This window comes from Lutra lutra, chromosome 14 (genome assembly GCF_902655055.1).
Source record: "Lutra lutra chromosome 14, mLutLut1.2, whole genome shotgun sequence".
NCBI lineage: Eukaryota > Metazoa > Chordata > Mammalia > Carnivora > Mustelidae > Lutra > Lutra lutra.
In genome coordinates, this window is record NC_062291.1 from 60,308,496 (window position 1) to 60,321,133 (window position 12,638).

A 12,638-nucleotide genomic window follows, 5' to 3' on the forward strand; every position below is an offset into this window, starting at 1 on the left:
CTTCAAAAAAAAACCCCGTATTCTGACAGTGAGGCCGGGCTGTCTGTGTCCTGAGGCTCCCACAGGAACAGCCTAACAGTTTCTAAGGAATCAGCCTAGAAGTTACTCATATCTTCTTGTTTTTTTTCAGAGGATCAGTCAAAGCAAGAACGAGAGTTGGTGGTCTAACCCTGAAAGAGGAAGGATGATACAATTATATATAGCCCAAGTTTAAGTACATTCTCCTACTCCATGAGCATGCCCCAACCCTACGAAAAAAAAAAAAAAGCGAGAAATAACCAACATTTTACAGGTTGGTGCTAGAAGTCAGGATTAAAGAATTGCCTTTCTGTATTTTTACAAGTTTTCTACAATGAAGATGTATAATTTTTATAATTAGGAGAAAACAGCTAGTTAAAAAAAAAAATCCAACCCTATACCAAAAGAGGTGACGATGAGACTCAACTACCTGAGACCCCAGTAGTTACAGTTGCTAAAGACCTACCTGTTGAGGTATCTCAACATTTTGAGAGATCTACTTGGATAAGATTTATACCTATACTAGAAACTGATCCGGAGTAAACAAACTATAATTTTACATATCTTATATTTACAATCATGCTGACAACCCCAGTTGTGATGCTGAATATGGCTCTCTCTCATTCTTTACACCAGCTATTTAAATTCTGACTCTTAAAAGCAGGAAAAAAAAGCTGGTCTAAAGGTAAAATAAGCTTATATTGGAATCATGACACGTTCACCATTAATTTATGTAAGTAAGGTTCAGAAGTACTGAAGACTCTTAAAAATCCTCTTTTGCTTAAAATTTAACCTTAGCAGAGGCTAAAGCTTTCCATATGCACCCTCCTGATGCCACCTTACTTCTTTGGAGACAAATCTGAAAAAGTATCTATAAGGCTTAATACCCATGTATGATGAAAATGCTCAGTAAACTAGGAATAGAGGAGAACACCCTAACTGGAGAAAGGCACATCTAAAATCCAAAACAAACAGTATATGAAATGGAAAAACGCTGGACTCATTCTCTTGAAGACTGAAAGCCAGACAAAGACACCTACTAGCATGGCAACTGTTTTGAAATAGTCCTGGAAATACTGGCCGCTGCTGCAAGGAAAGATAAAGAAATAAGATGTATAAGGATGGGTAAGAAGCTACAAAACTAGCACTATTTTCAAGGACTTGTGATTAATAGTGGGAAAAAATGAGAATAGTGGGAATAGTGGGGAAAAACCCAGAAATCAACTATTTGAATAAGATGGGGAAAAAAGGCTGTCAGTTACATAATCAGCATGCTAATAGTCAACACTCTTTCTCTTAAACTACCAGTTTTAAGAAAATAGAGATATGATTCACAACAGCAGCGAAAGTATGAAATAATTAGAAATTAGTTTAACCAAAAACACCTTCCTAGACCTTTATGGAGAAAAAATTTAAAGTTCTAATAAAGGATTTAAAAATTAGCTGATGAAGTATTTAGGGATAAAAGGGCATGATGCAACAAACTCAAATGGGTCAGAAAAAAAAACATGCATAGAAATGCAGAAAGGGAGTAATAAAGCAAATATGGCAAAATGCTAACATTTGGTGAATCTAGGTGAGGGACATACAGGAACTCTTTGTACTAACCTTAGAACTCTTCTGCTAGTTCTAAATTATTTCCAAATAAAACAAAAATTCTTTTAAAAAGTGCTGAATAAATGGAGACACATTACATGCTCTTGGAGGAAATGAGTTAATATCAAAAAGATGTCAAGCTTCTCCCAAATAATTTATAAATTCAATGTAATCCTAATAAAAATTCCTTAAAAATAGAATTTTTAAGGAATTTATAAACATGATTCCAAATTTTATATAGAAAAATAATGGTCCAGGAGTAGCTCATTAAACTTAAAGATGAAGAACAGAGATGGGGTACTTGCTGTGCCTGTCATGAGAACATATTATAAAATCTATAAAATCATTGCAATAAACACGTAGCAGTAACTGACAGACTAATGGAACAGAACAGAGGCTTCGAACAGACCAGTTTATCCACAGAAACCATAGATGAGACAAAAGATACCACAATTCAATGGAGGAAAACATGGATGCTTTTGGAGATATTACTGGAAAATTTGCCTCATTAAGTGAAGAATAATAGGACTGGACCCTAACACCATATGCAACATGGGCTCTAGTTGAATTAAAGAAATTGCTATGACCCAGGGATTGAGAGGGTCTTCTTCAAACTCCACAAGTATTAAACACGTCAAAGAATTTATCTGATTACATCAAATTAAGAACGTTTCTTGATCAAAGGACAACAAAGAGGGGCCCCTGGGTGGCTCAGTCGGTTAACGGACTAACTCTTGGTTTTGGCTCAGGTCCTGATCTCAGGGTCGTGAGATGGATCCCAAGTCAGGCTACATGCTCAGCAGGGAGTCGGCTGGAGATTCTCTCTGCCCCTGCCCCTCTCCTGCGTGAGCACACATACACACACTCTCTCTTTCTCTCTCTCTCAAATAAATAAATCTTTAAAAAAAAAAAAAGGACAAAGACAAAATTAACAGATGACCAAAGAGAAGGCATCTGCAGTCTAAATATGAACAACGCAGATAGCAACTCCAATAGAAAATGGTCAAAGATCTGCATAAGCAATTTACAGAAGGAGCTGTATGTGTAAGAGATGCTCACAATCCTTTGTAAGCAAAGAAACACAAATTAAAATGGCAAGAGATCACTTTGTACCTCCGAGACCAGGAAAGATGGAGAACTGAATAAAGCTGAGCGCTGGCAGGACGGGGGAGCGTAGGAAGCCTCTAACACTTCTGGCAGCCACCGTGGAGAGGAACCTACAGCTATTTAATCAAATTCATTATGTGCCAGCCTATAGCCCAGCGATTCCCTTCTGAGTAACTATTATGCAGCTTTATAAGTGGACAGGTTCAAAGATGGTCCCTGCAGCAACACATGTGAGGATGGAGGGACAACCGGAGTATCTATCACGCAGACAGCAGATACAAAAAACTGGGGTTTGAGCGCATGGCATGGAGTATAATGCATTAGTCAAAAATGATGTACACACAGAAATGGTAGACAGATAGATCTTCAAACCAGTATTTGGAGAAAAAGGCAGCAAAATGAAATACAGTTTTATAAATTAAAGCACACATAAAACAAACAAGATCCTACACAGATAAAAAGAAACACATTCCATGCATTAGAATGAGTATCTATGAGACATAGGTGAATGGGAAGGGGATAAGAGAATTAAAAACAAATCTTTCAGCCTCCTCCCTGTTAAAAAAGAAAGAAAGAAAGAAAAATTCGAATGACCCATGATAAATATAAAATTAGAATTGTTTCCTTCCCCAAAGTTTCCAACTTTCCTAACAACAAAAGCTACTTTGGTTGCCAGCTCTGTTGATGAGTAACAGCTCTTCATCCTCTTTCAAGCAGGAAGAGAAAATTCAGGGATCAGCAGAGCACTAATGGGATCAGCAGCGAATATTCACTAAACTATTTTGGTTCCCACGACCTGACAACCTGAGTGAGAAGACTGATTACCTCTTGATTTGAGGGATTCAGCTAAAGGAAGGTCAAGTTTCCAGGTCATCTGAAGCTGTTTACTTTTAGAAACTCTTCATATCCCCCGAGCTCCACGCTACTTAGAACCTTAAAATTCTAGAGCTCGAAGGGACCTGGTCATCCTACAGATGAGGAAACTAAGGCCCCAAGAAGAGTTATGGTTTAGGGTCACACACTAGTATGAAAGGGAAGGTGTTTCTGACTCTCTCTGCTCTGTCCCCCTTCTGCTCTTGCCCAGCAGCCAGAGTGACGCTGTCAAAACAGCTCTGTTCAAAACCCTCTAATGGCCTCTTCCCCTCACTCAGAGCAAAGGTCAAAGTCCTTACAATGGGCTATACTGATACGCCTCTTCCCACTCCCACCGCCTCTCCTCTGCTGCCACCTCGCCCTCGCCCACCTTGGCACTGCCTGGCCGCTAGGACCTCGCCAGCCCTCACGCATGCCAAACAGGCTCAGCATCTGGGCCTGGAACTTGCTCATCCTTCTGTCCCCTCCATCCTCAGAGTCTCAATTCCTTCCAGGCCTAGATCAAAAGTGACCTTAGCAGAGGCCTTCTCTGACCTCTCTGTATTAATAAAGTCAATCCTGCCCACCCCCAACATACTTACTCTTTCCTATTGTTTACACCTCTTTAAAGTTCTCCAGAGCACAATGAGCATGTGACCATCTACCCATTCACAGTTTGATTTGTCTGCCCCATGTACTACAATGCTACCGCCTTTCCATGGGGCTTTGTCTCTTTCATTTGGGGCTCTATCCCCAGAACCTCAGAATAGCACCTGGTAGACACAGGTGCTTAATGTGGTGAATGGACAAATCAGAACTGCAGACCTCAGCACCCTAGCACAATGCCCTATTTGCTCTGCTGTGCTGTCTCGGTTCTTGGTGATTGGGTCCTTGGGTAATCCCTAACACCTAAAAATAAAAGAATACATTTTAGCTACTCTATGTTCATTTTATCTCCTCTGGCTTTTACAGCATTGAGGATAAAGCACCCAACCAAAAGTTAAGGGCTTTTTTCATTATAGAGCTGTTCTGTGATCTTATTTTATGGCGATTACTTTAGGTCTCTGCCTTTCCAGGCAAAAGTCTAATATCCCATAATTTTTTTAAAGTAAGGTCTATGCACAACGTGGGGTTTGAACTCACAATCCTGAGATCAGGAGTCGCACACTCTACAGGCTGAGCCAGCCAGATGTCCCTGGTATCTCATAATTAACACCTGACCCACAAGCTATGTTATCCAATCTTGAAAATTAGTTTATCCAGATGTATTCCTGAGCCGAACATAAGAAACTATTTAATATTAATTGGATTGTTGTTGTGAAACTTTTCATATGTAACTCTGAATTTTCAGGATGCTTTAGCTAAAAACCTAGCACAGCTGAGAATTTCAGAGCAGATAAGCCTGTAACAATGCTATTCTGTAGGTAATACACTGACTTCAGAAACAATAATAAACCTAGAAAATGATTCAAGCCTTATACCTGGCAATAGCTTTGCAAGTCTCCATTTGCTTTTTATTGTAGTTGCTTCTATCATTTAAAAAAATTCCAATATAAAAAGTATCTACAATAAAAATCACTGAAGTATCTAAAATTTGAAAAACAGCTTTTTGCTTATTTTAGCCCAACACTGTAAAGTGGGAGGGTTGAGAACAATAACACACTTGAAGATTCCCCAGGCATTTTGCAGAAAGGATTTCCTTCTGAGGCAGAGATAAGTGAGTTTGCTGGCCCGGGAGCCTTCCCATACTGCAGCCTTCAAGTAACACCAAAGATAAAAATCTAAGCACAGTCCACTTAACCCTTTTTCAGAACCAGAGCCTCCTGAATTCTTGCACTGCTCTAAAAATGAACACCCACCCTTAGGAGTTCATAAGTAGTGACTCAAGAATTGGGATTTGTCATATTCAAAGCAGCGAAGGAGGTTCTGAACTGCAATGTGGATGAAAGAGGAAAGGGAAAGGATTTTTTTTTTTTAAGATTTTATTTATTTATTTGACAGAGAGAGATCACAAGTAGACAGAGAGGCAAGCAGAGAGAGAGAGAGGGAAGCAGGATCACTGCCGAGCAGAGAGCCCGATGCGGGACTCGATCCCAAGACCCTGAGATCATGACCTGAGCCGAAGGCAGCGGCTTAGCCCACTGAGCCACCCAGGTGCCCCAAGGGAAAGGATCTTTGCAGGAAAGAGGGCCACTCAGAAAGCTCCAGAAGAAACCAGAAGTGGGAAAATGCTCTGCTTTGGGGCCGCAAGACAAAATAAACAACTTGCACATATTTGGACAGACTGTAACAATTCTTATTCTATCTCAGCCAAATATACACACAATATCCCTCCTATATAAAAGACATCTTATCACATTTCCTGAGGCAGAATGTTCTCAGCTTATGGCAGAAGTTATCTGTGCAGTCCACACACCCCATTCCCAGGTCAGATTTTAGCTATCCTCACAAAGCACTCCATTCCAATCTCTGAATTTAAGTGAATTTAACACTGAAGTAATTTGAAAAATCGTTTTCCACACTTACGTTAGGCCAACGCTGATAAGGTGACTTGTTTCATTAAAATTTTTGTCACAATGAGTGACATATGTTTCAAATTAATATGGAAAAATCAGGAGCTCCGAGAGGGCTGGAGATCCTTTAATTCAATAATTTAGAGAAAAACAGGTGCTGAGGGATAAACTAACTTGCTTATCACCTGGAATCTATTTCTGTTGGGTAATAAATGCGGCACTAAGAAAGCACACCTGGATGTGGTCAGGTACTATTCAGTCTGCCAAATGCCAAATAAGACCAGGGATTAATCAGTCCCACTCTCCCCCTGGAACTCCCCTTTGCAAACAATCAGAGCTTAACTAGGCTCAGACCCTAAACATTAAGCCTGCCACTGGCTTGCCACGTATCACAGCATCACTAATTAGGAAAAGCAAGTCTTCCAACATAAGCTGTGCATATTACTGTAAAATAGGCAAGTTACCAATATAACAGAATAACGGTGCGAGGGCCCTTCATCATTGCATAAATGAGAGACAATAAAGGATAATGAGACTGCATTTAAAGTGGGGTTTTTTTGCATTTAAAAAATTAACTCTACACCCCAAGAGTTCTCCACAGCGCCTGACCTGCCGCAGACCTGGGCAGTTCGTAACCCCGATATTCCTTTATGCAAAGGATGGCACCGTCACCCTCTTCACGGTTGAGTGCTTTGAGAAACTGATGCCTGGTGGACATCAATACCTGTGGCAGGAATGCGGGCGTCCGTGGGTGACAGCAAAAGTCCAGCATAACCAAACCTGCATCTCTAGCCCAACTGGTCTTACTTAGTCTTGCTTCGGAAATCATCCCTCCTGCCTCCCTGACACAGAATCACCGACTCCGAGACCGCCTGGATGTGACTTTGAGCAAGCCAGAATATTTCTTCATCTGTAAAACAGGGGGGCTGGGCTCATGCTGAATTCTTTTCCAGCTCTCAGATTCCGCCTCGTTGCCCGAGTGGCAGGGCGGTGCAGTGAAAAGAGCCCGGGGCTTGACACCGTCTCAAAAGCCCACATCCGCGTCCCCCCGAATGCCGGCCGCCCAGCCTCCCCCCGCCCCCCCCCCGCCACCCCGACGGGGACCTCACACGGCCGGACCTGACCCGGGCTGCGAGGAGGGCCGGCGCCCTGCGCCTCCTCCCCCGTCCCCCACCCGGGGGCTCCCGGCCGGGGCAGCGGCCGCCGCGGGGCAAGGGTGGCGCAGGCCCGGCCGCGCGGCGCGTCCCTCCGGGCGCGGGTCCCCTCAGCCCGCCGCAGCGGGTCCGCCACCCGAGCTCCCTGCCCGGCCCCTGACCTGCTCTCCGCCGCCCAGCGGTCCCTCGGCGCGGCGGGCAGCTGCGGCCGCCCGTCCCGGGCCGCTGTCACCTCCGCCCCTGGAAGCGGCGGGCGGGACGATCCGGTGTGACTCAGCGCGGCCGCCCCGCCTCCCGCCTCCCGCCTCCCGCCCAGGCTTCCGCCTCTCGCGGCCGCGCGGCCCGGGGGCTCCTCGGTCCCCGCGCGCCCACCTCCCGGACGCCCGCCCCGCGCTCGCGCCCCCTGGCGGCCCGCCCGCCCCGCGGAGTCAGAGGGGGCGGCGCTCGGAGGGCCTCTGGCAGGGGAAACTGAGGCACGGGTCCCAGGACCCGGCGCCCGCCGCTCGCTGGTCGTTGGGCCCTGCGTGCCGCCTGGGCTCAGTGCGAGTCCCCGGCCGCACACGGCCTTCCAGCCTAGAAAAAAGGCGAAATTCCTCTGAGCGAAGGCCCGCTGGGTTCCTGTCGGTGGTGCGGGCCTCCCCCTCCCCCGCCCGAGGCAGTTTTCCTCACAGCAGGCAGAGTTGGCGTCCGCTCCTGTCCGTCCCATTTTTCCCTGAGGAGAGTCTCTCCCGGGACAGCTCTGACGAACAACAGAATGCGAGAACTGGTCAGGGCTGAGAGAATGCTTTCAACTTGCCCGTGAATCCTCGCAGGATTCCCTTTGTGTCTTCAAGGCCATAGAGTCACTCTGCCGGCGTGTTGTGTGAATTCGTGCGCCTCACGTTTCTGGGAGCTACCCAGGAGATGGCGAAGAAATTCAACAAGTCTCTCCCTGTGTGTCCATCACAGAGAAACCTCTATTTCAGAAATGTTCATGGGATTTCCCTTCTCCTTCCCTTGTGGTGAAATATGCTACGTAACCTAAAACTTTGGCATTTTAACCATTTTTAAGTGAACGATTCTGTAGCATTAAGTACATTCACACGGTTGGGCAATCATCACTACCACCCAACCCCATAGCTTTTTCATCTCCCCAGACCCAAATCATATTCATCAGACACTAACTCCTCATTTCTCTCCACCAGGCCCCTGGCGACCTCCATTCCACTTTCTGTCTCCATGAATCTGACTACTCCAGATCCCTCCTATTAGTGGAATCTTCTATCTGTCCTTTGGGACTCCCTTAGCATAGTAGTATCCGTTGTATGATAGAACCTTCCGTTCATGCATTCCTGTGTCAGGGGACTTGTTCCATCCAAGGTTTGCCTCTACTCTTTGACTGCCGTGAATCATGCTTCTGTGAACATGGATGTACATACAAATATCTGTTTGAAACCCGGCCTTCAGTTCTTTCAGTATACATCCAGAAATAGAATTGCTGGATCACGTGGTAATTCTAGGTTTCATTTTTTTGAGGAACAGCCATACGATTCTCCTCCTCCTTTTTGCTGCATGTCAACATTGTGGACAGAAAACTCTCTGGTAAAATATCAATACTCTGGGTTTTGTCGAAATTGTTAACAAATGCTTCATTTGTCTGTAAAATAGGGACTTCTCTTCTTAAGAATAAGTAATTAACATTGCAAACTTATGGCCCTTATTTTTGAAGATACTGTTACTATTCCCTTAACCACAATTTTGTGTTTTCTGCATATACTTTTCTAATGTTTCTTGGACAGGGTCAAGTATGTCATATGAAATCAGCATTAAATTGAACTTGAGCATTTCATTTTAAAGATTTTATTTATTTATCTATCTATTTGTTTGTTTGAGAGAGAGAGAATGCAGGAGGGAGGGACAGCAAGGCAAGGAGAGGGAGAGAGAGAGCCTTGAGCAGATTGGGCCAGAGGGCGAGCCCCAGGAGGGGCTTGATTTCACCACCAAGATCATGACCCAACTGGAATCCAAGAGTAGGTCGCCTTACCAGCCAAGCCACCCAGGTGCCCCTTAAGCATTTCGTTGTGTTGTTGTCGTTTTAAAGATTTATTTATTCCAGAGAGAAAAAGAGCGCATGGGCAGAGGGAAAGGCAGAGTCCGATGTAGACTCCATGGGGAGCATGGAGCCCAGGGTCCCCCCGGGGGCTGGATCCCAGGACCCCAGATCACCACCTGAGCCGAAACGAGGAACTGGAAGCCCAACCAACTGCACCACCCAGGTGCCCCAGGCATTTCATGTTAAAAAGAAGATGATTTTGAATGTCTTTACACTCAAATCAACCTGAACTTTTTTAAAGATTTATTTGAGAGAGCGAGCACAAGCAGTGGGGAGGGGCAGGGCATGTGTCATTTTTTGGTCTCTCATGTCTGAACCTAAACCTGTCAGGACATACAGCCTCTAAATTGTCTGTTACTGCTATGATGGATGATATCACTAACAGTTTGGCATGGTTTGGCCTCAAATCAAAGCCAACTCCCCCTGGCTTCCCTCTGGAATGTGTCATGTCACAGTCACAAGCTGTTGCTAGTGATGGCAAGCTGTGAAAGCAGCAAGCTGCTGAAACTAAGTCGGCCTTGCTCGTGGTGCGAGTCATCTGTTCATCTTAGAACAGCCAGGGGTCCGGCACTGAAAAAAAAAAAAGTGCAGATAAAATAATATATTCCTATTTCTGTTATTAAAGATGATGTAGTTTTTTAATGTTGGTGAGGTCCTGAGCCAACGGCCAAGAAAGAATTCCTGAGATGTCTTTGGTACAAAAATGTGATTCTATTCAAGCACAGGGACAGGACCCGTGGGCAGAAAGAGAAGCTGCACTGGGGGCATGGGAAGTGACTCCATTGTATACTTTCAAGCTGGGAGGGGGTTAGGGGTAGCAGAAGACTGGCAGGTATTTTGGAAACAAGGTTTCCAGGATCCTGAAGGGGCTAGCTATTACTGTTTACTAAAAACTCAGTCATGAGGCTCTTCAGATGTCTATCAGTGGGTCATATGCTTGGAGGATGATTGTCAACATGTATCTTGGGGGGTAGAGATGAAGGTTCCAAAGGAATTTTTTTTAAAAGATTTTATTTGACAGAGAGAAGGGGTAGGAGGGAGCACAAGCAGGGGAAGCAGAAGGCAGTAGGAGAGGGAGAAGCAGGCTCCCCACTGAACACACGGCTCGATCCCAGGGCCCCGAGATCATGACCTGAGCTGAAGGCAGATGCTCAACTGACTGAGCCACCCAGTCGCCCCAAAGACATTTTTATATGTTAAAGTAGACTTATAGGATCCTGGGGATTGGGCTAAGATTGCCTTTTGCCTTTAGCGATGTATTAACATCGAGGCAGCTGAGTTCCTAGAGGAATGTCACGCTGCCTGTTTCAAGGACTTGTCAGTGGGTTGTAACTAGTAAAGAAATTTAGTGATTTTTCTTCTGCCTTTGTTTCCCACATCAAAGGTGTGTTTTAATGTCTTCATGAGATAATATAGAAGGCATAGATCTGCATTTTTTTTTTACTATTTAAACTGCAATTCTTTAAAATTAACATAAAATGTATCATTTGTTTTCGGGGTACTGGTCTGTGATTCATCAGTCTTATACAATTCACAGCACTCACCATAGCACATACCCTCCCCAGTGTCCATCATTCAGCCACCCCTACCCTCCCACCCTCCTCCACTCCAACAACCCTCAGTTTGTTTCCTGAGATTAAGAGTGTCTTATGGTTTGTCTCCCTCCTTGGTTTCATCTTATTTCATTTTTCTCTCCCTTCCCCTATGATCCTCTGTCTTGTTTCTCAAATTGCGCCTATCGGTAAGATCATATGATTATTGTCTTTCTCTGATTGACTTATTTCGCTTAGCATAATACCCTCTGGTTCCATCCATGTCATTGCAAATGGCAAAATTCTGGGGGTTTTTTGATGGCTGCATAATATTCCGTTGTATAGATATACCATATCTATAGCTCTGCATTCCATGATGTCAGAGAAGGAAGAAACGTCATTTGGAAATATTATTAATATATTATTATTATTATTATTATATTATTAATCTTTCATCAAAATGCAAGTGCCTGGTTGAGGTAATATTTTGGGGAAAAAACTCATTCTTTTATATATCTAAGTGATATTCTATTTTTTACTATTTTCATGAGAAGACAAGAGAGAAGGTATCGGGATCTGGAAGGAGAGAGTGGAAGGAAAAGGGAAGCTGAAAAAACTGAAGACTATTTTACTTTATTATTTTTTAAAGATTTATTTACTTTAGAGAGAGAGAGAGAGAGAGGGAGAGAGTGAGCAGGGAGGAAGGGCACAGAGAGGGGGAAAGAGAGAATCTCAAGCAGCTGAGTGTGATGCCTAACGGGGCTCCATCTCACAACCCTGAGATCATGACCTGAGCAGAAATCAAGAGTCAGACATTTAACCGCCAGGTGCCCCATGAAGACAATTTTATAGTAAATGTTTATTGAGACCTGGCCTTCAGTTAAGAGCTTACCATATATTTTTTTTCCTTCCATTTGCTGGAAAAATATTTATCACCTGAGAAATAGATTCTCCATTTGAATAGAATCAATTTTTACAAAGTATTTTATAAATTTTTTAGAATATTTTTATTTATTTACTTATTTTTATTTATTTACTTATTTATTTATTTACTTGACACAGGAAAGAGATCACAAGTAGGCAGAGAGGCAGGCAGAGACGGAAAGGAGGAAGGAAGCAGGCACTCCGTGGAGCAGAAAGCCCGACGTGCGGCTCTATCCCAGGACCCCGGAATCATGACCTGAGCCGAAGGCAGAGGCTTTAACGCACTGAGCCACCCAGGTGCCCCAAAGTATTTTATAAATTTATAAATCATCTTTCTTTTCTTTTCCTGGTTGTCTGCATTAATGAAGCAAGATAAACAAGCTCATCTTTTCCTTTTCCAAATAATATTGGTTGTTTTTTCCTAGCAGGTATCATGACAACAATCCAGCCAGGTAGTTATTGTAATCCTTAGCTTGTAAATGAGGCCCTGAGGCTCTGCGAGGTTGAGTCCCTTGCTTGCCTAGTGCTTCCCACACTTCCCACACTTCAGTCGTTCCTGTGCCACTCTTTGCTATAATCTGGTACTCTCAAAAAACCATCATCATATTCTTGATGAAATGGCATACTACCTTGCTATTTTTTTGTTTAATGTTTTTATTTAAATTTATGCACTCTGTTTTTTAAGGGAAACTTTGCGCCACTCCCATAAATACAAAGCCAGTATAGACTGTAATTCATAGAAGGTAATCTTTAAAATAAATACAATGGAAAAAAAAACTGTTAGTAAATTCTAATTCTGAGCGTGAGGTCTACTCTGCATTTGTTAAAAAACATTGGGGAAGGTATGTGA

The 12,638-nt window shown here is 43.7% G+C and overlaps 2 protein-coding genes across 3 annotated transcripts in view; one reads left to right on the plus strand and one right to left on the minus strand.

Moving 5' to 3' along the window:
• The window catches only part of DNMBP (dynamin binding protein), a 104,713-nt gene extending 97,200 nt beyond the window's left edge, over positions 1 to 7,513 (minus strand). For both annotated transcript variants that reach the window (XM_047702413.1, XM_047702414.1), the window contains exon 1: positions 7,402 to 7,513. The gene's annotated coding sequence lies outside the window, so the exon portion shown is untranslated. The remainder of the gene's footprint in view (positions 1 to 7,401) is intronic.
• On the plus strand, positions 7,139 to 8,017 carry LOC125084404 (basic proline-rich protein-like). The gene has a single exon (XM_047701634.1). The coding sequence runs from the start codon at positions 7,139 to 7,141 to the stop codon at positions 8,015 to 8,017; it is 879 nt and encodes a 292-aa protein (XP_047557590.1).
• The last annotated feature ends 4,621 nt before the right edge of the window (positions 8,018 to 12,638 follow it).

Excerpts from the sequence above, each read along its gene's own strand:
- LOC125084404 (XM_047701634.1), top strand. The coding sequence starts at position 7,139 with ATGCCGGCCGCCCAGCCTCCCCCCGCCCCCCCCCCGCCACCCCGACGG.